This window comes from Gobio gobio (genome assembly GCF_949357685.1).
Source record: "Gobio gobio genome assembly, chromosome: 16".
Lineage (NCBI taxonomy): Eukaryota > Metazoa > Chordata > Actinopteri > Cypriniformes > Gobionidae > Gobio > Gobio gobio.
Genome location: NC_137109.1, coordinates 966,603 through 989,199, shown reverse-complemented (window position 1 = coordinate 989,199; position 22,597 = coordinate 966,603). Strand labels below are relative to the sequence as shown.

Sequence of the window (22,597 nt, the reverse complement as noted above, 5' to 3'; positions counted from 1 at the left end):
GTGTCTTTCTAGTCTATATCACTGTGACATTACAGATGTTTCTTCTTTAACTAACTCAAAAACACTGCAGTTTTTAAAAGAGCTTGATCTGAGACTCAATAATATCGGAGACTCAAAGCAGCGGCTCAGAGACGAGCTACGAGACTCAAACTGTGTCCTGAGGTGAGGAAACATCACTGTGATATTAAAGAGAGCTTCATTTACCTCTGATATGAGAACAAACCTTTCAAATATTCATGAGAGGAAATTATCATTCAGCTTTATTGCAACAAAGGGTTTGTGTGAGAACAAAATGTAAAGTTGATTAAAATGTTTAACACAAAGGAGGAAAGAGAACAAAAGCACACAGTCACAGCTTTACACAGCAACACCTGCTTTATTAACTGTGTCAGTAATAGAGAATCATTTCAGTTTGAAAATAGACTTGGTCAGATTGTAGGAAAACGCTGCTAAAATCAGTTCAGCTTCAGCTCACAGCCGTCCAGCCTCACATGAGAAATGTCTCTGTCTCGAGTGTGTTTTTACTGTGACAAGCAACACGTCACACTACTTTACACTCACTTTACTGTCAGTGATTTACTAAGAGCCCTACAAACATGTGTAAACTAGAGGGCAAACGGCTTTAACTAGTGGAAGTTTAACTGAAAGGTTTGAACTGAAGATAACATTTGTGTTTGCTCGCTGTGGTTTATTCCATACGCCGTACACTCATTAGCATGTGTTTCTCCTTTACAGTCTCAATAGGAGTCGCAGGTCCTTCTGCAGTCACACACACACACACACACACACACACACACACACACATATGAACGTCATTCATGTTTTAAATCTAGAGTATTTAATGCACAAATATTGTTTGAGGAATATCTCTGCAGGATAATGTAAAGTCAGTAATTCATCTGATTACAGGAATTTAATGTCACTTCTTTTTACTCAAAAACAGTCATTAAAATATAATTAATTTTCACTTTGTTCCACTGAACACTGATTGTTTTCTCTTCTGGTTCCTCCTTACAGACTAGATTAAGATCGGCCGATTTTGAAACCTCTGAAATGTGAAACCTCTCTGAAACCTCTTTAAATCTCTGAAATGGTCATGAGAGGATCAGAAAGCATCAGGTGATCACAGAAGAGCCTCACTACTGTGTCTATGAGGAGAAATAAATGTGTGATTAATGTGTAAATGTGTTTCATACAGCTGGAAGAGACTCAGACTAGTTAAATAAAGCAGCGTGTGTGTTAGCATGCGTATCAGAAACATGTGATATTGAGGATTAATGTTGGTTTAGTGTTCAGCCAAATGATGGTTTTGTTTTATGTAAAGGAGGAACAGAGGAAGAGCTCAGATGAGTCTGTCAGCAGAAATCTTCAGGCTCTTCAGTATCAGGCCTACAAATATAATAATCTTTGATTGAACTCATCCATAATGATTCAAATGTTTCTAATCATAAATGTGATTGTCAAGTATAGCACATAAATGTATCATATGATATAAAGTCTACAATGTGATATTTGAATGCGATATTTTTAAATGATCTCATATTTTATGCACAGAATATATTTGTTTTCTGTTGTATTGAATATTAAGTTAGCTCTGTGTCTGTTAATGCTCAGATATACAGTATATTGTCTTTGTTCTGCTATAATTGATGCCCATATTTTGACTTTATTAAATCCAAACTCCCCTCCTGAAATGATTGGCATAGCCACTGCGTGATATTTGTTGTCTTTAGCAGAGACACTGATTTTATTTATTAATTTGTCTAGGATCATTAAGGTTTTTAACTCCTCGCTCAAGTCATGGCCAGTAGTAAGTATACTATACCAACTGTCAGAATTTGATTGATTGACAGGTGGGTGGGACTTCCGGTATAGGGGGCGGGACTTCCGGTATAGGGGGCGGGACTTCCGGTGTAGGCGGGACTTCCGGTGTAGGCGGGACTTCCTGTATAGGCGGGACTTCCTGTATAGGCGGGACTTCCTGTATAGGCGGGACTTCCTGTATAGGAGGGACTTCCTGTATAGGCGGGGCATCCGGTGTAGGAGGGGACTTCCTGTATAGGCGGGACATCCGGTGTAGGAGGGACTTCCTGTATAGGCGGGACTTCCTGTTTAATAAATCATGTGATTGACATTAGGTTTTGATGTTTTTGACAGTTGGTTTTTGACCTATTGTCATAATAAATCATGTGATTGACATTAGGTTTTGATGTTTTTGACAGTTGGTTTTTGACCTATTGTCATAATAAATCATATGATTGACATTAGGTTTTGATGTTTTTGACAGTTGGTTTTTGACCTATTGTTATAATAAATCATATGATTGAATTGACATTAGGTTTTGATGTTTTTGACAGTTGGTTTTTGACCTATTGTTATAATAAATCATATGATTGACATTAGGTTTTGATGTTTTTGACAGTTGGTTTTTGACCTATTGTCATAATAAATCATATGATTGACAGTAAGTTTTTGATGACTGTGGCGGGCAGCGAGGCCGAGGGACCGTGAGGGCGGGACGAGGCGGCGCTCATCAGGGAGGATGAGCGCCAGCTGCGCGCCGCAGCGATCTCGGCCCTTGCGGAGGAGTGAGGGAGTATAAAGGAGGAGCGACAACAGTGAGGGACGAGAGAGGACCAGGCCTGGACATTTATGTTTTATGTTCACGCTGCAGTCGTCCGCGAGGGGCTGCAGCTTTTTATTTTCATTTTGTGTTTGTGTAGGCGACAGTCGTCCGCGAGGGGCTGTCGCCGCCATTTTGTTTTGTTTATTGATTAAAGTTTGGTTTGATTGTTCGCCGGTTCCCGCCTCCTTCTTCCCGTACAAACATACGTTTACTACAGTGGTGCCGAAGCCCGGGAGGAAGGAGGGACGCGCTGTCGAAGAGCCCTCGCAGCTGAGGGGGATCGCGGTGCCGCGGAGTTCGGGCAGCGCGGAGGAGAGAAGTCCGCGAGCGGCTGCCCGAAGCGGTGGTGCTGGAGCGGATGAAGGTCGGTGGGACGGAGAGCTCGCTGCCGTGCCCCTGGGTCGAGGTGGGGTGGCTGCCGTCCTAGAGGGAGCGCGGAGGAGTCACCGGCGTTCGCCGTGGGCCGGAGCCTGTATCCCTCCGCCGTGTAGGGGAGGGGCAGGGAGCGCGCGGGACTCGCTGCCGGCTGCCCTCGACAGGAGGAGCCACCGCCGGCCGCCAGGGGGCGGAGGAGCGTCGAGCCGTCCACCGGCCGTCCAGTACCACCGCATGGCACCGCGAAGAAGAACCTCTTGGCTGGCTGAGGACCGAGCGGCAGTGTGTCTGGGAACCGGACCAGAATTTTTTTTTTTTTTTCTCCTCTCTTTTCTCCTCTCTCCACTCTCTCGTCCCTGTCGCTCCTCAGGTTCCTCGCTCCGTTCTCTCACCTCGCTGTTCTTACCCCCAGGTCCCGCGGCCGCCGTGATCGGCCCCCCCGGGGAGGGGGGGGGGGAGTAGAGCGCAGACTCGGGAGTGCCCCCCGGCCTGCGAAGGGCGTTGGGGGTATGTGGCGGGCAGCGAGGCCGAGGGACCGTGAGGGCGGGACGAGGCGGCGCTCATCAGGGAGGATGAGCGCCAGCTGCGCGCCGCAGCGATCTCGGCCCTTGCGGAGGAGTGAGGGACTATAAAGGAGGAGCGACAACAGTGAGGGACGAGAGAGGACCAGGCCTGGACATTTATGTTTTATGTTCACGCTGCAGTCGTCCGCGAGGGGCTGCAGCTTTTTATTTTCATTTTGTGTTTGTGTAGGCGACAGTCGTCCGCGAGGGGCTGTCGCCGCCATTTTGTTTTGTTTATTGATTAAAGTTTGGTTTGATTGTTCGCCGGTTCCCGCCTCCTTCTTCCCGTACAAACATACGTTTACTACAATGACTTTGACAGTTGGTTTTGATGTCTTTGATGACTTTGACAGTTGGTTTTGATGGTTTATGACATTAGGTTTTTTTGTTTTGATGAATTTGACAGTTGTTTTTTTTGTTTTGAATGCGGTATAATAAATCATGTTATTGACAGAAGGTTTTATCTTTTGAAGTCGCTGTTATCAGAAAATTCCCCTCCCACCCTGCCACATCCCAGAGCAGCGTATATAAATGGGGCAGTGTGTTCTACAGCTATCAGCAAAGAGAAACATGAGCTACATGAGCATGGACGGATTATCAGCTCCTAAAACCCCAGATGCGGGGTTGCGCAGCAGGACGTTCGACAGTCTGATGACCAGTCTACCTATGGCGCCGAGAAAACCTTATGGGCACGTCCGTTTGACAAGCTTTCTCCATGAACTTTCGGAATGGACTAAAGGAGAATTTATGATGAACAGCAAGCGTGTAATCGGGTACAGATTTCATAAAACAACTCAAGTTGTTATACTCTACACCACCGACAGCGCGGGGGAGTTTCACCCCGGGGAAGACGCATGTCTTGTATTTCCTGAAAAAGACTGGACATTATTTTACAATTTTGTCTGGAAGGATTTGAAGGACGGCGGCGAAGAACCTCTGTACATTTCAGAATGGGACGGGGTCACCCCGAATGTCCGGTACCGCGTGGTAGGTGACCATACTAAAAAGAACCCGGATGATTCTGTCTACATATTCTGCTGTGATGACAAGACAAAGCTCGTCGAAGATCGGTCAGGGGTCGTCCTGCCTAACGAGCATAACAATCTGTATGAAATGCAATTTTTGTTCAAGTGGCAAGATCTGAGTCAGCTGGATATTATGTTTTCAATCATAAACAAGCTGTTCAAATGGTGCGAGCTGCACGACGGCTACAACAAAATTAAAGTGCAGCTGTTCCACCCTGAGAGATGTCCGCGCAGCAGTACATACGCGGGGCATTCCGCCCCCATTCACTACAGACATCCGGAACCTCGACGGTCAGCCCCTCCCAGACGTCGTTTATAAACCACACCTGAAGCGCCACAACGTCCCCGCCCCCTTTACTGCATCTGACATAAAGTCAGCGGCCAAACCCTCTCAAGCAGCATTTATAAACCATGGCTGAAGACGGCGCTTCAGAACCTGCTCATGTGTGCAGCTGCGGCATCTCTTTCGGCAGCATTCTCGACCCTCCTGACGACAACGCAAGCGACTATTGTCTGACTTACCCCCTTGGATCATCGGACCTTCACAAAGACTGGCAATCGCCCCTCCAAATCGACTGGGACCCGTTAATCGAATGCGACGACGGCCACGGTCCTGCTAAAACTATCAAACGCTCCAAAGACTGGCTGGACACATTGGGCTCGGACCTCGGATCACACAACCTGACTTACCTCCCCACTGCTAAAGCCGGTCACGACGCTACAGACGGATGTTTCAGCGACGTCGGGTTCAAAATCGTAAAAGCAGCAACCGTGGTGCTGCTGGAACATCTCATCGGTGATAAGCTGAAGGCCGACTGCGAGGGATGTGCGATTGACCACCCCAGCCAGCTGCAACATTCCTGCCTGTTTGACCCTCCCAACTTCTACTTCGACACACACTTTGACGAGCTGTCAGGCAAGCTGTTTAAGCCCTTTTTCCATTCCATCATCGGCATTCTCCTAAACCGCTGCGGGCTAAAATCTCACCCCCAGCGTATTCAAGGCACAGTCGGGACTATTCTGCACGAATTAAAAGACGAACCATTCATCGTTGCCAAGCTAGAAGAAATCAGGTTGAAACTTCTGGACAAACCCTGCAAGGAAATAGTCTACGACGTCGTTGATCTCTGGCAAGGTCTCTCAATTGTGAATGGAGAGTGACCAAGCCCCCTCCGCGATGGGTGTAGTCTGTAGCCTAAGGAGCTGTTTGGAACTCATGTTTAAAGACCATTTCAAACATCAGATGACCGAGCTACTGGATAAGATTATTGCGGACGCTGCCCACCCTGATATCCCAGTTGGTCATGACACTACGCGTCAGGTAAATCTCAAGAAGAATATGCCGATAATGAGAGGAATGGCTAATGCATGGGACGATTTGATTGAAAAATGTGTTGATGGTCTCGATCCACCCGATGTAATGATAGAAGCTGTTCTAGAAATGATGTGTGAATCACGCGCTGAGATCAGAATCTCAGACGTGTTGTGTACTTGTACCTACGTGGCAGATGTATGTACCGAGTTGATAAAGAAAAATGGTGATTATGACCCTGCCAAAATTACCGAAATGTATATCGATTTCATCCTAGACAAAAACATGAAGGCCTGTCGCGACTTTCTTTTCTGGTTAGACAGTCAGTAATGTCATTATCACTAACCATTTACTACATTATTATTTTTTACTAACCATTTTTTAGCTTACTCTGCTGTATTATATCCATTTTAGCCACTGTCTACCCTGTAATGTTGTATTATATCCATTTTAGCTACTATGCATCCTGTAATGTTTTTTTTTTTTTTTTTTTTACTTACTGCTACTTATTATATCCATTTTTAGTTAGATTGTGTTATATTAACATCATTATATCCTTTTGTACTTACTCTGTATCCTGTAACGTTGTTATATCCATTTTTTACTCTACCTGTATTATTTCCATTTTACTTAGATCTTGCATGTATCCTGTAACGGATTTTTAAAAATAAAAGATTGATTCAAAATACTTGTACGCGTTATTCTTCTGCAGCGGTTGAAACGACAGCATGTCGGAGCTCATGAAAAAGGCTTATTATACACCGTCCAACCCCGGCTCTCTAGGGGGTAAAAAACGGTTAAAAGACGCCGTCTTAAAAGATACCGGCGTCCGTCTAAGCGATAAAGAGGTTTCAGAATGGTTGGCGGGTGAGGATGCTTACACATTACACAAAACAGCACCTATAAAATACAAACGAAATAGAGTGGTTGTGTATGGGATTGATACACAGTTCCAGGCTGATCTTGTCGACATGACTGCCTACGCCAAGGATAATGACGGTCATAAATACCTACTGACATGCATAGATGTATTTAGCAAGTTCTCATGGGTCAGAGTTTTGAAGAATAAGAGTGGCATTGAGGTCACTAAAGCGTTCCAGTCTATACTCGAAGAGGGTCGTGTACCTCAGAAATTGCAGACGGATAAGGGAAAGGAATTTTTTAACAAACATTTTCAAGATGTGATGAAAAAGCACGACATCAACCACTTCGCCACCGCTACCGATTTGAAAGCCAGCGTCGTGGAACGATTTAATAGAACATTAAAAAGCCGCATGTGGAGATTTTTAACGGCTACAAATTCCCGCCGATACATTGATGTTTTACAAGACATTATTCAGGGGTATAACAGCCCTTATGTGACGTACTGAAGGATTCACACTGTAAACTGGAGAGATTGAGGTCAGTCACATTCACACACAAGAAAGAAATTGTGTTTTGATATTTGAATGAAACAGAATAAAGAGTTTGTTTTTCTCATTTCTCCTAATGTAGGTTAAGATACTGTGATTTGACAGATGAAGGTTGGTCTGCTGTGACTTCAGCTCTGAAATCAAACCCATCACACCTGAGAGAGCTGGACCTGAGCAGGAATAAACTAGGAGACTCTGGAGTGAGAAACCTCAGTGATCTACTGATGAACCCACAATCACAGCTGGAGAAACTACAGTTAGTATCATTATACTGTACAGTTACAGTGAGATTACAGTTCACTGTTTAGTTTATTTTAAGGCAACTGGACTCAAGTCAAATCATTTATAGCTCTGCACTTTCTGCTGTTTCTCCATCTGAAGAAAGATTCAGAAATACTGTTAGTTAACGGCTTATGTGTGTCAGTAGAAGAGCATTAAACTTTGAAGCATTTGAAACTGTGGCTATAAAATAGTTTCATATGCTGAAATCTGACAAATATTTGCTCTGAAACAATACAGAAGTGAGAACAGACTAAAAACAGGTCAACAAATGACAGTAGATTATTCTGACAGAGTTACAGTTATACTGGACTGATGGTGCTTTACACTAAATCTTAATTTATTATCTAAAATGTGTATTTAGAGGATTTAATCTATACTTGTACATGCTTTTCTGATGTTTAAAATCAGTCCATTTAAAGGGGACATCGGATGGCCATTTTCCACAAGTTGGTATGATTCTTTAGGGTCTTCATGAAAAAGTCTGTAACATACTTTGGTTAATATTCCTCAATCGAGTAAAACAACAGCCTTTAACTCCTCAAAAACAGCTCTGTTCACAGCGACCTGTTTCAGTGCCTGTCTCTTTAAATGCTAATGAGCTACTGCTCACCCCACCGCTCTCTTCCTAAGCTAACATACGGATAATGTTAGCCAACCGTATTGTGGATTGTTACTCTCACAATTTCCTATAGCACACATCTATTGTAAGCTTTTACCTAATGAATGAAAATTAGGGCTTATCTAAGTACGATTTTTCTGACAGATGTTGTGATTGCGATTTGATTTGCGATTTAATCTTGTAAAGTCAAGCTTCAGCTCAATATCCTCAATAGTGTGTGTGGCGAGCAGCGAGGCCGAGGGACCGTGAGGGCGGGACGAGGCGGCGCTCATCAGAGAGGATGAGCGCCAGCTGCGAGCCGCAGCGATCTCGGCCCTTGCGGAGGAGTGAGGGAGTATAAAGGAGGAGTGACGACAGTGAGGGACGAGAGAGGACCAGGCCTGGACGTTTTTGTTATGTGCACGCTGCAGTCGTCCGTGAGGGGCTGCAGCTTTTTATTTTCATTTTGTGTTTGTTTGTATGTAGGCGGCAGTCGACCGTGAGGGGCTGTCGCCGCCATTTTATTTTGTGTTTATTTGATTAAAAGTTTGTTTAATGTGTAGATTAAATTTTACTATTAAATGTTTTTTTATTATTAGTATTCATAATCAGTTTATATTATGCATTTGTATTATTATTCTTTATTAATACTCACTATCATTTGTTTTAATCATTATTATTTAGTGTGCATTTGTATTAATATTATTTACTAATATTCATTATCATTTGTGTTGTATCATTCATAATTATTATTATTTGTATTGCATTATTATCTAGTCAGAGTAAGTCTGAGCACATGAAGAGTGAGAGACAGGAATATGTAGCATAAGTTTTCAATTATGCACATGTGACTGAAGTTTTCTGTAAGAAAGTATTGCTGTTGTTTTCTTACGAATGCATATGACATGTCACAAGTTCTCTTTAAGACATATTTGGAACAATGAACAACAAGTTTCTCTATGCATATGTTCTAGGCTATATTGTGCCACGTGAAAGCACGAGGTATAGCATAAACAACCTGTTTTTCTGGTAAACAATTATTTCACTGTTTAAGCAACCTATAAAATCCAACTGGGTGTCCAGGAAGACAGAGAGAGAAAGTTGGAATGAAGACCATCCTCAGAAATTGTCTCTCTCCCTATGTCTGACTTACAACAATAAAAGATATCTCTTGGCAAGATAACTGGTGTCCGGTCCTGTGAATTAAACCACGGGGGAAAAAGCTTAATTTTTAAGTCTACAATTTGGCGTCACGGAACAGGATTGCATCTTCAGCCATTTGTCTCAGCTAATCAGGTAAGACTTTTTTCTTTCTAAATAGTTCTAAGTCTGCCTGATGATTAGAGACATTGACTGAAACTGCTGAAAAGAACTGTGTTATTTGAATACCAGTTGTGTTGCCAATGAATATATGTGTCAGACATAGTAAAAGTAATTAAAATAATTAAATTTGATTTGGCTTATTTAAGTTGCTCAGATCAGTGGACCTTCAAAAAAATATTTGAATGAAGCTGGGGTAAAAGTGGATCTTGGTTAAAGACCATTTAGTCAAATTTCCGGTAGAATGAGCCATAAGGCGATTCAGCAATTAGCTTGACATGGCTGCGAGGTGGTGAATATGGCGGATCTGCAATAATTGTGATTGCAGAATTTATCCTAAAATATTTCACACACCACAGATCCGTGCTGTTACAGACAGACGGGGAAGGTGTCAAGTGGTGTTTGGATTAAAAGCAGTTTAAAGTGGCGGATCTGGATTCGAAAGCGGAATCCTGTTTATGAAGAATCCTAAAACGTTTAAACATGCTGAAGTAGCTGAAATCGCGGGCGGCATTCTGATTTTGACAGTTAAGCTGTTCAGTATTTGAGGAGAGAGAAATTGATCTGAGTTCAACTTAATAAAGAAAAAAAAAGGAAGAAAAGCAACTGAAATATTTAAGAGAAACATTTATTTTTGATTCTTCACCTCTTTTTGTTCCTTCAGTGATTAGGAGGGAAAGAGAGACAAACAGGGCAGCCCGTCCCTTCAGAATTTACCCTATAGGCACACATATCTTCTTCTTCTCACACACACACACACACCAACACACTTATACAGTCCTTTGCAGATCCACACACACACACACACACACACACACACACACACAGTATACATACAGCTTAGAGAAAGACAGAGAGGAGCGAGGTAGCCCCTCCCTTGAAGATCCTCTCACACACACAGACATACCAAAGCCCTGCTGTTTTAAGAGCACAGACACAGAAGTGACCAGTGTTTGCAAAATGACAGAGAGTAGCTATAATAGCAGAACAATTTCTTCATGGTATCTGGAAAAGAAGAAAAAGAAGCAAACTAAGTTTTTGAAAAAAGGACTTGACATTAATACATCCATGGATGAGCAGTTGAACTGGTTCAAGACCCAAAAAGACTCTATCAAGTTGAAAGTATTTCCAATAATGGCAGCTAATTGGATCATGAAACAAGGAGGAGTTTGTTGTGGTATTGATGGTTGTCCAGTTCCACTTGCTGAAGCAATGAAACCACAAGTTGAAGCATATAACAAGTTGAGTAAAATCATGTCTATCACATGTACAGAAAAGGAAAACATCACCAGTGATGATTCATTTGATCCAGATTGGACAGATATAATAGCTGAAGCTGAAAGGAAATATTCACAAACACCAGCAAAATCAGCAACAACTGTAACACCACCGCCTTACAAGCCAATTTATCCGACTTTGCCTGAACAATGTACAAGTTACTCTAAACCTCTGATGCAGCCTCAAGCTTCAAGCTCAAACAAAGTCGCAGTTGACAAAATGTATATTGCTTCTGCACAAGCAGCTCCAATAATACATATTTACATACATATATACAATAATACAATATTACCAGATCTAAATCAACCCAGCCCAACAGAGACATGCTGCGATGTACTCCCGCTCGTACTTGTGGATCTGAATGGGGGGATGAGACAAGAGATGACGACATGATCACAATTGATAAGGTCGGTCCTGAATTTTCTCCACTGGCTATCAAAAAGGAACAATCTGAAATGATGACAGAAGAGAGACCATTCACACCAGGAGAACGTCAAGCCATTCTCACAGCTTTGCCTCCTCTGAAAAGACAAGATCCAAACACAGAGTTTTGGCGAGAATTAGATTCCTTGATTGAAGCACATCAAATGACACTAAGAGACATACACACCATTGTGAAAGCTAAAATCCCAAGAGACCGATGGGAGCGCTTGCCAGCGTCGATAACAACAGCCCAATGGATGGACTTGTGGGTGGATGGCCAGGGGCGACCCCTGGGTCTTTGGCAAGCATTAGATGGATTCCGAAAAGAAATCCAAGAGATCTTGGGCAGCGGTAAAATCCCTTTCACATCAGTGACATTGATTAAGCAAAAGGACGATGAATCTCCAGATGAATATGCCTTGCGCAAATGGAATGCTTATGAAAGATGGGCCCTCTGTGCTAAGAAAGATCCAGACAGAGATGATGTACAGTTTACTGACACACTTGTGGAAGGCTTTAGCTCAAAGTACCAACAAGCTTTGTCACTTGGAGTCAACCCAGGAGAAACATTTGACCAAATTATGCAATGGGCTGGTCGCCTAGAGATGGCTATGAGATCAAACAAGGATGAAGGAAACAAGTCAAATCGAAGAGGAGTGGCGTCAGTTCAACTTAACGGTTGCCGCAATTGTGGAAAGCCTGGCCACTTCAAAAGAGACTGTTGGGCTAAAGGAGGAGGAGCAGAAGGGAAAGGTCCATCATTTAGACAGGTCAGTGTGAAAAACAAGGATGAAACCCCTCAAGGGAAGATGTGGACCGAAGAGCAAGTCCGTCAGCTTATTGAGGGAATTATGCGTCCGCAATAGGAATCAGCGGCCCCCTGTATGAGTAAGAAGAGTGACAATCGACTTTTCATTCCTGCACAAATAGGGGGCCACCCATGTGACTGCCTCTTAGACACAGGGGCTTCGATTTCGATAACTGACCTGAACTTACCTACAACACAAGAAACAATGGAAGTTGAAGGAGTTGGAGGAGAAATCACAATATTTCGCAAAAGTATACCAGTTCCTCTGCAAATACATGAAGATGAAGTCTTATGGACATCTTTCTGGGTGGGGCCGAATTCACAAGGAAGCCTCATTGGCATGGATATTCTTCCATTGTTGAACATGATCATATTCACTGACAGTCGTCAAGTCGCTACAACAGCTGGAATAATACCACATGAAGATCGCACATGTAATATAAGTTCTGTTGGTGTGGCAAAACCAATCATCAGAGACTGGGGAAAAGAAGGTGTGTGGGGTCTTCTGTGTAGCTTATATCCAGATGTTTGGGCTAAACACAAATTGGACTGTGGAAAAGCCAACATTGATCCTATTGTGATTGAGGGACCGATACATGCCCCTCATAAACAATACCCCATCCGACCTGAAGCAAGACAAGCCGTGGAAGAGATAGTGGCAGACTTGGAAGCTGAGGGGATCGTCAGACAAACTTCATCTACTACCAATAGCCCCGTCTGGCCGGTAAAAAAATCGGATAATTCATGGCGATTAACGATTGATTACACAAAACTTAACAGTGTAACACCAAAACCACACCCTATTGTGGCTAATCCTGCTACCATTCTGAATGATATTCCTGGAAACGCAAGAATTTTCACAGTTCTAGATGTGCTGTCCGCTTTCTGGTCTATACCTATCGACGAAAGATCTCAAGAGAAATTGGCCTTCACCGTGGGCGCAAAACAGTATGTTTGGAATAGACTCCCACAAGGTCTTAATCTTTCTCCAGTTGTATTTCATAGAGCTCTGGACCAATTCTTAACTGAGCGAAAAGCTGAAATTGAGAGCTCAGGAAGTGTTTGCCTCCAATATGTTGATGACTTGTTGATTGCAAGCCCAGATGAAAACAGTCATGTATCAGCTCTGAACATTGTTCTACAAGCTCTTAGGAAAGGAGGATTCAAAGTCAACCCAGATAAAGCACAGCTGGCCAAAACCAACGTGATCTACCTAGGCCAAGAACTATCTGTCGATGGAAGAAGAATGACAACGGAGCGAGTAGAGGCATTACGGCAACTCCCAAAACCTCTAACAGTTACAGGAATGCGGAAAGTGATGGGACTTTTCAACTATTGTCGTCAGTATATACCTGATTTTGCCAGCATCACTAGCCCCCTCATTGACCTGTACAAAGGAGGAAAGCCTGGAGTGGAACAGATAACCTGGACACCAGAAGCTGAGGAAGCATTTACTTCTATGAAAGAGAAACTGATTTCAGCCCCAGCCTTGGGACTTCCTGATGGTCGGTTGCCATTTCATTTGTGGACCAGGGTGGGAGATGAGACCTACTCAGCAGTACTGTGTCAAAAACCAGGTGATCGGTACAAACCAGTCGGATACTTTTCCACAAAGATTCCTGTCACCATGATAGGTCAACCACGATGTATACAAGCCCTCGATGGTGCCACATGGGCAGTGGATGCTGTGGAAAATCTGATAGGAGCACAAACTATCATATTGCACACACCGCACAGTATAGTGACGCTGTTGAACAACACAAACATCAAGACTATCACTGATGCGAGGAGAGCAAAATGGGAAGCGACTTTGCTGAACAAGGATTTGAGAGTGTAAATCATCAGAGACACCTCCCTTAACCCTGCAACAATGATGCTGGAACCGCATGAGGGAATACCACACAAGTGTGAAAAACAAGTAGAAGAAGAAACCCTTGGTCCAGTTAATCCAATCCCTCTTGAAAATCCAGACCAAGAATTATGGGTCGACGGATCCAGTTACTATGTTGATGGAAAGCGACATACTGGATGGGCTGTTGTGGAGGCTGATGGAACAGTTGTGAAGAAAGGAGCTCTTTCTGGACAGTTTTCAGCACAAGCAGCTGAACTCACAGCACTTACAGAAGCTCTTGAACTATCGGAAGGAGATCGAGTCAACATCTATACAGATAGTCGTTATGCTTTCGGCGTGGTCCATGACTACCTTGCCCTATGGAAAAGACGTGGACTCATCACTAGCAGTGGGAGCGAAATACAACATGCTTCCATAATTCGTCGTTTGATTGCAGCATGCCACTTACCAAGAGAAGCAGCTGTGGTCAAAGTAAAAGCACATCAATCTGACAAGTCCAAGGAAAGCCAAGGAAATTCTGCAGCTGATGCAGCAGCAAGAGAAGCGGCTTTACTCCCTCCAATTCCTGTCATCGTGGTTCAAGAAAACAGGAAAGACAATCCTGAGCTCCATCTTTTGTCATATCAAACAGAGACAGATGAAGAAAAAGAGCAATGGATAAAAGCGGGAGCGAAAGAAGATGATCAGGGTATCTGGAGAATTCCAACAGGACAAGTGGTGATGCCTGTCGGAACAAGAAGAGAACTAATGCAGCTGTATCATGGAAAAGTGCATGCTGGAGCAAAAGCAATGAAAGCTCAAATCAGCGAGACGTGGTGGTGGCCGCGAATGATGAGAGACATTGATGATTACTGCAGGAGATGCTTGATCTGCATGAAAGCAAATGTGGGAAAATCTGTAAAGGTGCGAATGTCACATGCACCCAGACCCACAGGGCCATGGACAAATCTCCAAATTGATTTTACAGGACCTTTGTCACCCAGTGGGGGGTACCAATACATTCTAGTAATCATAGACAGATTTACTAGGTGGGTGGAAGCATTCCCTACGAAAACTTGCACTGCTGAAGCAACAGCACGAGTAATGGTGGAAGAAGTTTTTCCTCGCTGGGGTCTTCCATATGAAATTGATTCGGACAATGGAACTCACTTTACTGGAAAACTGATGAAGGAAGCAATGAAACTGATGGGGATCAAACAGAAGTTCCATATCCCCTACAGGCCAGAAAGTTCGGGTTTCGTAGAACGCATGAACCGCTCGTTAAAAACGGCTCTTACCAAGGCCATTCTGCAGACTGGCCAAGGTTGGCACAAGTTATTGCCTGCCATCTTGTGGAACTTAAGAGCAACTCCAAACAGAGTAACAGGACTGACCCCTTTTGAACTGATGACTGGAAGAGCAATGGTTCTACCTCCTGATGCTCCGCCTCCCGCAGGAACAGGAGGAGATTCCACTTTGTTCCAAGAGAAGTTACGACGCTATCTCACAATGCTGGACAAAGCTACCAAAGACAATAACAAAAAAGTGCGAGAGGCTCAGCAGCAATGGGATGAAAAACACACCACTACTGACATTCCACACATTCCCGAGTTAGGCAGTTTTGTTATGGTCAAACGTATTGCTAGGAAAGGTTTAGAGCCAAGGTGGGAGGGACCATATGAGATACTCTTAACAACAGATACAAGTGTTTGCCTAAAAGGGAAGGGTGTAGGGACAGATAGATGGTATCATTGGTCACAAGTTAAACCTTGTCTAGTGAATGAACAAAATGATAATGACGGCTTATGGCCTGAAAGCGAGCAATGTTCATCCATTAGCTTTAAAGATTGGGAACAAAGGAGTGATGTTTAATTATTTTTCTGCTTCCATTTCAGGGATCATTCCCATTGACATTGCTTAGAGATGGTTGCAAGTTATTCTCGATACACAACGACAATGGTATGCTTGTTTTTAATTTTACTTGGCATGTACCAAGGAAGCCAAGCCTTATGGACTCCTCGAGTTCAAGAAATCACTAGAAATGCAACTCTGAAATCTGGCCAACATTTTACTCTACCCTTTATTTCCAAATGGGGATTATGGGATTGGGTGCCAAGCAATGATAAAGATCTTGCCAAATATCGTAAGGACATCTATGGTGGATGTAACTATCATCATCAATGTTACAAAAGCAGAGTTATCTGGCCAGTGAAAGACGGAGGATATTCTAGTAGTGGTCAAAGACGAGAAATTTGTTCAAGAGAACAATGTGAAATTGTGGGGTTAGACCTCATAACTTCTACTAATGTGGAAATTAACTTAATTTTGAATCATACTCACATGCTTACAATATGGGACTCGTTGGCTCTAGGGTGTATTTATCCCATAGTGTTGCCATGTGAGGGATTCCTAAGGGATACTGCCTCGAAAACGACAAGATTTAAGGGAAATTATGTAAGAGTATGGCATTCAGAAGATGAGAATGAATATTGTGAGACTGAACTAGAAACTGGAGAAATTGGACGTTGTTTTTATCTTTCTGCTGAAAAAACTAACAAAGCTAAAACATGCCCAACTACAACTATTGCGCCAGCTCATGGTATCTTGTTAGCAAAAGAAACCAAAGTCCTGATAAATGAAGCCCATATGGTGCGACAACGTATCAATTATAATTTGATATCCCTTCTTACCGTTTATGATCAGTCATACTGTGGAAATTTCACACAAATAAGGAAATGGTTGGAAAAAGAAGTAAAATATTATACCTCTAAAGATCCATTGAATAGTCGAAGTCGTAAACCTCGGAGTATATGGGGAGATGTAGCTGGGGTATTTGGTTCTGTCAATTCAATAAGTAATACTGCTCAAATGAATCAATTAAGTGAATACACTCAGTGGGTGGGAAAAATGACAGGAAAAGGACTCACTGAGGCTCTTAAAGGTTCTTTACATATTATAGCAGCGGGTCAGCATCTTAACGATGCAGCGAAGGAATTGGCAGATGCATTAGTAAAATCATCTAATTTCGAGACACATCGTGCAGCGTGTTTATTTTTAGCTCAGAATTTAAAGGATCAAATGGTAGAGGATGTTCAAGTTATTCGAATGGGTCAAATTCCTGAACGAATTGTGGAATCTTTGTTAGTGGTTTTCGGTAAACAACTTAATTTGACTTCTGCTAAACATATTCCATTAGTCAAAATTGCTATCGATGAAGATTCTTTGTCAGGTTCTGGAACATTACCTTTATTTATGGTATGGCCTCAATATGGAAAGCGCAATATAATGACAGTTAGACAATTCCAATCAATGGGTGTTAGACAAGGTGATTCGGTGATTAGATTAGGGAGAAATGGATATTGGGCTGAAGGTGAAACACCAATGATTTCTACTACAGACTGTTGTGTTGAGGAACATGAGTGGGTAATTTGCTCCTGTTCTACAATGTTTAGTCTATCCCTTAATGGATCTGCAGTTTGGGAGGTAGTTCCTTTAGATCAAGCTACAGGTGCATGGCAGGTGTCGGAAGCACAGTGGTGTATATTACATGACGGAATAAGTGAAAATATGATATATGGAGGGAAGTTGTGTCCAATTCCTCCTGATCCATTTTGCGTAGAGATTCTCTATCCTCTTCAATTGGGTGGAATTCATGTTCCACATGTGCAATTGCTGCAAGTAGAACCACAGTGGTGGAATAATGATTTAGTAGAGGAAAGGAATTATGAACTCTTTGAAATGGTTAAAAGAGTTAAGGAAAGTGTTAAAGCAGCTCAAGAGGAGGGAATTCAAGCAATGGGTCATGTTATCGTAGCAAATGGAGTAGCTAAATTGATGTCTGAGAGAAAATTAGCACAAATTCCAGGGAATTTATCATGGTCGGAATGGATAGTTTTGATTATGGTTGGAGTTTTTGTGTTCCTGTTAGTAATACAACTCATAAAATGTGTTACTAGAAGGAAAAGTACCAAACCTATCAGATTGGTTATTTCTAACCATAAGGATAAAACCGAGAATAGGAAATACAGAGTGAAATAGGATATTTTATACATTACACTACTTACAGAACACAACCTCACAAACAATCAACACCTGCTTACTGATTCACAACCCCAAGGGATAGGAATTCTTTAACATCAACAATTATTTTAGTTTGTTATTTTGACCAGGAACTGAAGGAGTTCAGGTACCGAACAAGTTCAGGCACTGGTGAAGATTCTTTCGTTTTTACTTTCTTAGAAGATTTGGGGTTCATATTAAATGCATACACATAGTTAAGCGACACATAGAATGCGGGGACATAACATGGGTTGGGGTTCTTTGTTTTGTTTCTTTGTTTTGTTTTATTCCTTTCTGTTTCTATTCTTCTGTCCTTGTGTTTATTTCTTCGTCTGCTATTCTTCTTTCTCACTATCACTTCAATAGGTTGGCCACCTGCAGGTGATGGTGTGGAACGGACGGCCGTAGTTCCAGAAGGAGGGAGATTGTAGATTAAATTTTACTATTAAATGTTTTTTTATTATTAGTATTCATAATCAGTTTATATTATGCATTTGTATTATTATTCTTTATTAATACTCACTATCATTTGTTTTAATCATTATTATTTAGTGTGCATTTGTATTAATATTATTTACTAATATTCATTATCATTTGTGTTGTATTATTCATAATTATTATTATTTGTATTGCATTATTATCTAGTCAGAGTAAGTCTGAGCACATGAAGTGTGAGAGACAGGAATATGTAGCATAAGTTTTCAATTATGCACATGTGACTGAAGTTTTCTGTAAGAAAGTATTGCTGTTGTTTTCTTACGAATGCATATGACATGTCACAAGTTCTCTTTAAGACATATTTGGAACAATGAACAACAAGTTTCTCTATGCATATGTTCTAGGCTATATTGTGCCACGTGAAAGCACGAGGTATAGCATAAACAACCTGTTTTTCTGGTAAACAATTATTTCACTGTTTAAGCAACCTATAAAATCCAACTGGGTGTCCAGGAAGACAGAGAGAGAAAGTTGGAATGAAGACCATCCTCAGAAATTGTCTCTCTCCCTATGTCTGACTTACAACAATAAAAGATATCTCTTGGCAAGATAACTGGTGTCCGGTCCTGTGAATTAAACCACGGGGGAAAAAGCTTAATTTTTAAGTCTACAAATGTCCGCCGGTTCCCGCCTCCTTCTTCCCGTACAAACAACGTTTACTACAGTGTGCAACACTCACTCTTAATTAAAGGAGTACAACATGCCTTTAACTGTTGACCCCTCCACTAGCTCGAGGTCTAGCAGATGCAGTGTGCCTTTCCATTAGTGTTGATTTTGTCAGTGTGAAGCCTCGGTTATTCTCCAGTTCAGACGTGTACACGGACAGCTGTGGACAGGACGGTCCTGCTTGTGTCTACACTACTGAAAGTGCTGAGATCCGCTCGGCGGACGTGTTCCACACATGAGCAGTAGATCGGCTACTCTGGGCAATTTCCCTCCATGAATTATTCCACATCTGGCTGTCTTTATAATGTTTTAATGACAGATCGTAGAGGTGCGGGTAGCGACGGATTTATTCACACAGCCTCTGAACATTTCCAACGTCCCCTTTAAAGGAAATGTATGTAAGATTGTGGCCAAAACTGGTACTGCAATCACTTTCAAATGACTGTAGAGCGGTGTATCCCCCCTCCCCCTGACTCGAGGTTGCCAGATAGGCTGCAGGATCCAGTGGGAACGTAGGCTCTGCTACAAAGAGCTTCCAATGGCAAGTGACGAGTCCTACACAGCAAGTTCTTTGTTTTTTCATTGTCACAACGTTTTTCTGATTCATAACGAGGTCTTTTAGGTTTTGTAAAGTTTTATTTTTTATCCAAAAAGTTTGTAGCTGCAGCTGTGGTAACTAGAGCAGAGCTGGCAACCCGGATGCAGAAACACTACTGACTTCGTGATTGGTAGATAGGTGGAGGGTGGAGGGTGGAGCTTCAGGCCAAAACACAACATGTCAACATCAACATCAGTTGAGGGCTGCAACTTCACTTTTAAAATCACAATATCCTGGCCGGACTACTGTTGTCAGTGATATAAGTATTTGAAATTAACATGATTTCTTAATGTCTAGTGACATATCAGGGCGATTTTATGATTTATTGAAATACATTTCTTACATACAGTTCCTTTAAATATTAACTATTCTATTGTTTCTATATTAATCCTATATATTAATCTACAGTGATAAATGCACATACATAGATGTAGATCAGAAATTTGTTATTTTAATATTATTTATATGCATAATTAAATCTATAATGTATTTGTGAAGTTTAAGTGCATGAGAAAGTTATATATACTGCATGAGCTGAAGTTTGCATGACATATTACTGTCATATGGCATGGACAAGGGACAGGGAGATAATTTTGGTCATACAAGAATGTGTGTACATGTTCTGTCATGGACTGTATGAAGGACCTTACTGTATATGTAGCACCTGTTTCCGATGATGTAACAGTAGCTTATATTATCAACTGATGTAAGCATGAAGTATACATTCTATTTTAAACAGACCAACATGTTTCTTTACCTTGTAAGGAATTGCAAATCTGTAGTCAGTGGTATATAATGCTCAATGTTAATGTACAACCTCAGAGAAACATACAGCTGGCACGATAACAACACGTTTCTCTCCTGTGTCTCGAGACATATGACAATAAAGAGTTTTTGACAAGGCAACTGGTATCCGGTCCTGTGATTCAATCATAACGGGGACAAAAGCTGAATTTTCAGATCTACAATAGAACAGAGATTAAAACAGAATTGTTTAAAAAATGAACACAACAGTTTCCAGCAAACAGAACTATTGTGACACGATTACAAGCTGAATATGGAAACTATAGACTAAATGACAGACTATATGCTGTAGCTCTTCAATAAGATGATCATCACAGATCTGAGTCATTTTCTCTTTCTGTCTTCAGTCTGAGTGGATGCAGGATTACAGAGAAACAGTGTCTCATCCTGACTTCAGCTCTGAAATCAAACCCATCACACCTGAGAGAGCTGGACCTGAGCGAGAATAATCTAGAAAACACAGGAGTGAAGCCCTTATGTGACGCACTGAAGGATTCACACTGTAAACTGGAGAGATTGAGGTCAGTCACATTCACACACAAGAAAGGAAAAGTGTTTTGATATTTGAATGAAACAGAATAAAGAGTTTGTTTTTCTCATTTCTCCTAATGTAGGTTAAGCTGCTGCTATATGACAGATGAAGGTTGTTCTGCTGTGACTTCAGCTCTGAAATCAAACCCATCACACCTGAGAGAGCTGAACCTGAGCAGGAATAAACTAGGAGACTCTGGAGTGAGAAACCTCAGTGATCTACTGATGAACCCACAATCACAGCTGGAGAAACTACAGTTAGTATCATTATACTGTACAGTTACAGTGAGATTACAGTTCACTGTTTAGCTCAAGTCACATCATTTATACTGTAGCATTGCATCTTCTGGCCATTGCCATTGGTCACAGTTAAAATTAACTTTTGAACTAGTGAATAATTGCATTTCAAGTATTTGAAACTGATTGTGTAAGTCTGGGTAAGATACCCCCGGGGTAAGATGAACCACCACCACCACCTGCAACTCCACACTGCCCCTGCCCCTAAACCTACCCATCACACACACACACACACACTGCCCCTAAACCTACCCATCACACACACACACACACACACACACACACACACACACACACACACACACACACACACACACACACACACACACACACACACACACACACACACACACACACACACTGCCCCTGCCCCTAAACCTACCCATCACACACACACACACACACACACACACACACACACACACACACACACACACACATACACACACTGCCCCTGCCCCTAAACCTACCCAACACACACACACACACACACACACACACACACACACACACACACACACACACACACACACACACACACACTGCCCCTGCCCCTAAACCTACCCATCACACACACACACACACACTGCCCCTAAACCTACACATCACACACACACACACACACACACACACACACACTGCCCCTGCCCCTGCCCCTAAACCTACCCATCACACACACACACACACACTGCCCCTAAACCTACCCATCACACACACACACACACACACACACACACACACACACACACACACTGCCCCTGCCCCTAAACCTACCCATCACACACACACACACACACACACACACACACACATACACACACTGCCCCTGCCCCTAAACCTACCCATCACACACACACACACACACTGCCCCTAAACCTACCCATCACACACACACACACACACACACACACACACACACACACACACACACACACACACACACACACACACACACACACACACACACACACACACACTGCCCCTGCCCCTAAACCTACCCATCACACACACACACACACACACACACACACACACACACACACACACACACACACACACATACACACACTGCCCCTGCCCCTAAACCTACCCAACACACACACACACACACACACACACACACACACACACACACACACACACACACACACTGCCCCTGCCCCTAAACCTACCCATCACACACACACACACACACTGCCCCTAAACCTACACATCACACACACACACACACACACACACACACACACACACTGCCCCTGCCCCTGCCCCTAAACCTACCCATCACACACAC

At 42.5% G+C, this 22,597-nt stretch overlaps 1 protein-coding gene across 2 annotated transcripts in view; it reads left to right on the top strand.

The window, feature by feature from the left end:
• The window catches only part of LOC307139817 (NACHT, LRR and PYD domains-containing protein 3-like), a 61,942-nt gene extending 59,148 nt beyond the window's left edge, over positions 1-2,794 (top strand). Inside the window, exons 13-15 of one of the 2 annotated variants that reach the window (XR_013818175.1) lie at positions 13-162; positions 1,018-1,119; positions 1,325-1,704. Coding sequence is in view for 1 of the 2 variants with exons in the window: in XM_079838927.1 (XP_079695053.1) it covers positions 13-162; positions 1,018-1,027 (160 nt within the window). In the remaining variant the exon portion in view is untranslated. Of the gene's footprint in view, positions 1-12; positions 163-1,017 lie in introns of both variants that reach the window. The other variant, XM_079838927.1, reaches the window with a different exon arrangement.
• Positions 2,795-22,597: the final 19,803 nt, after the last annotated feature.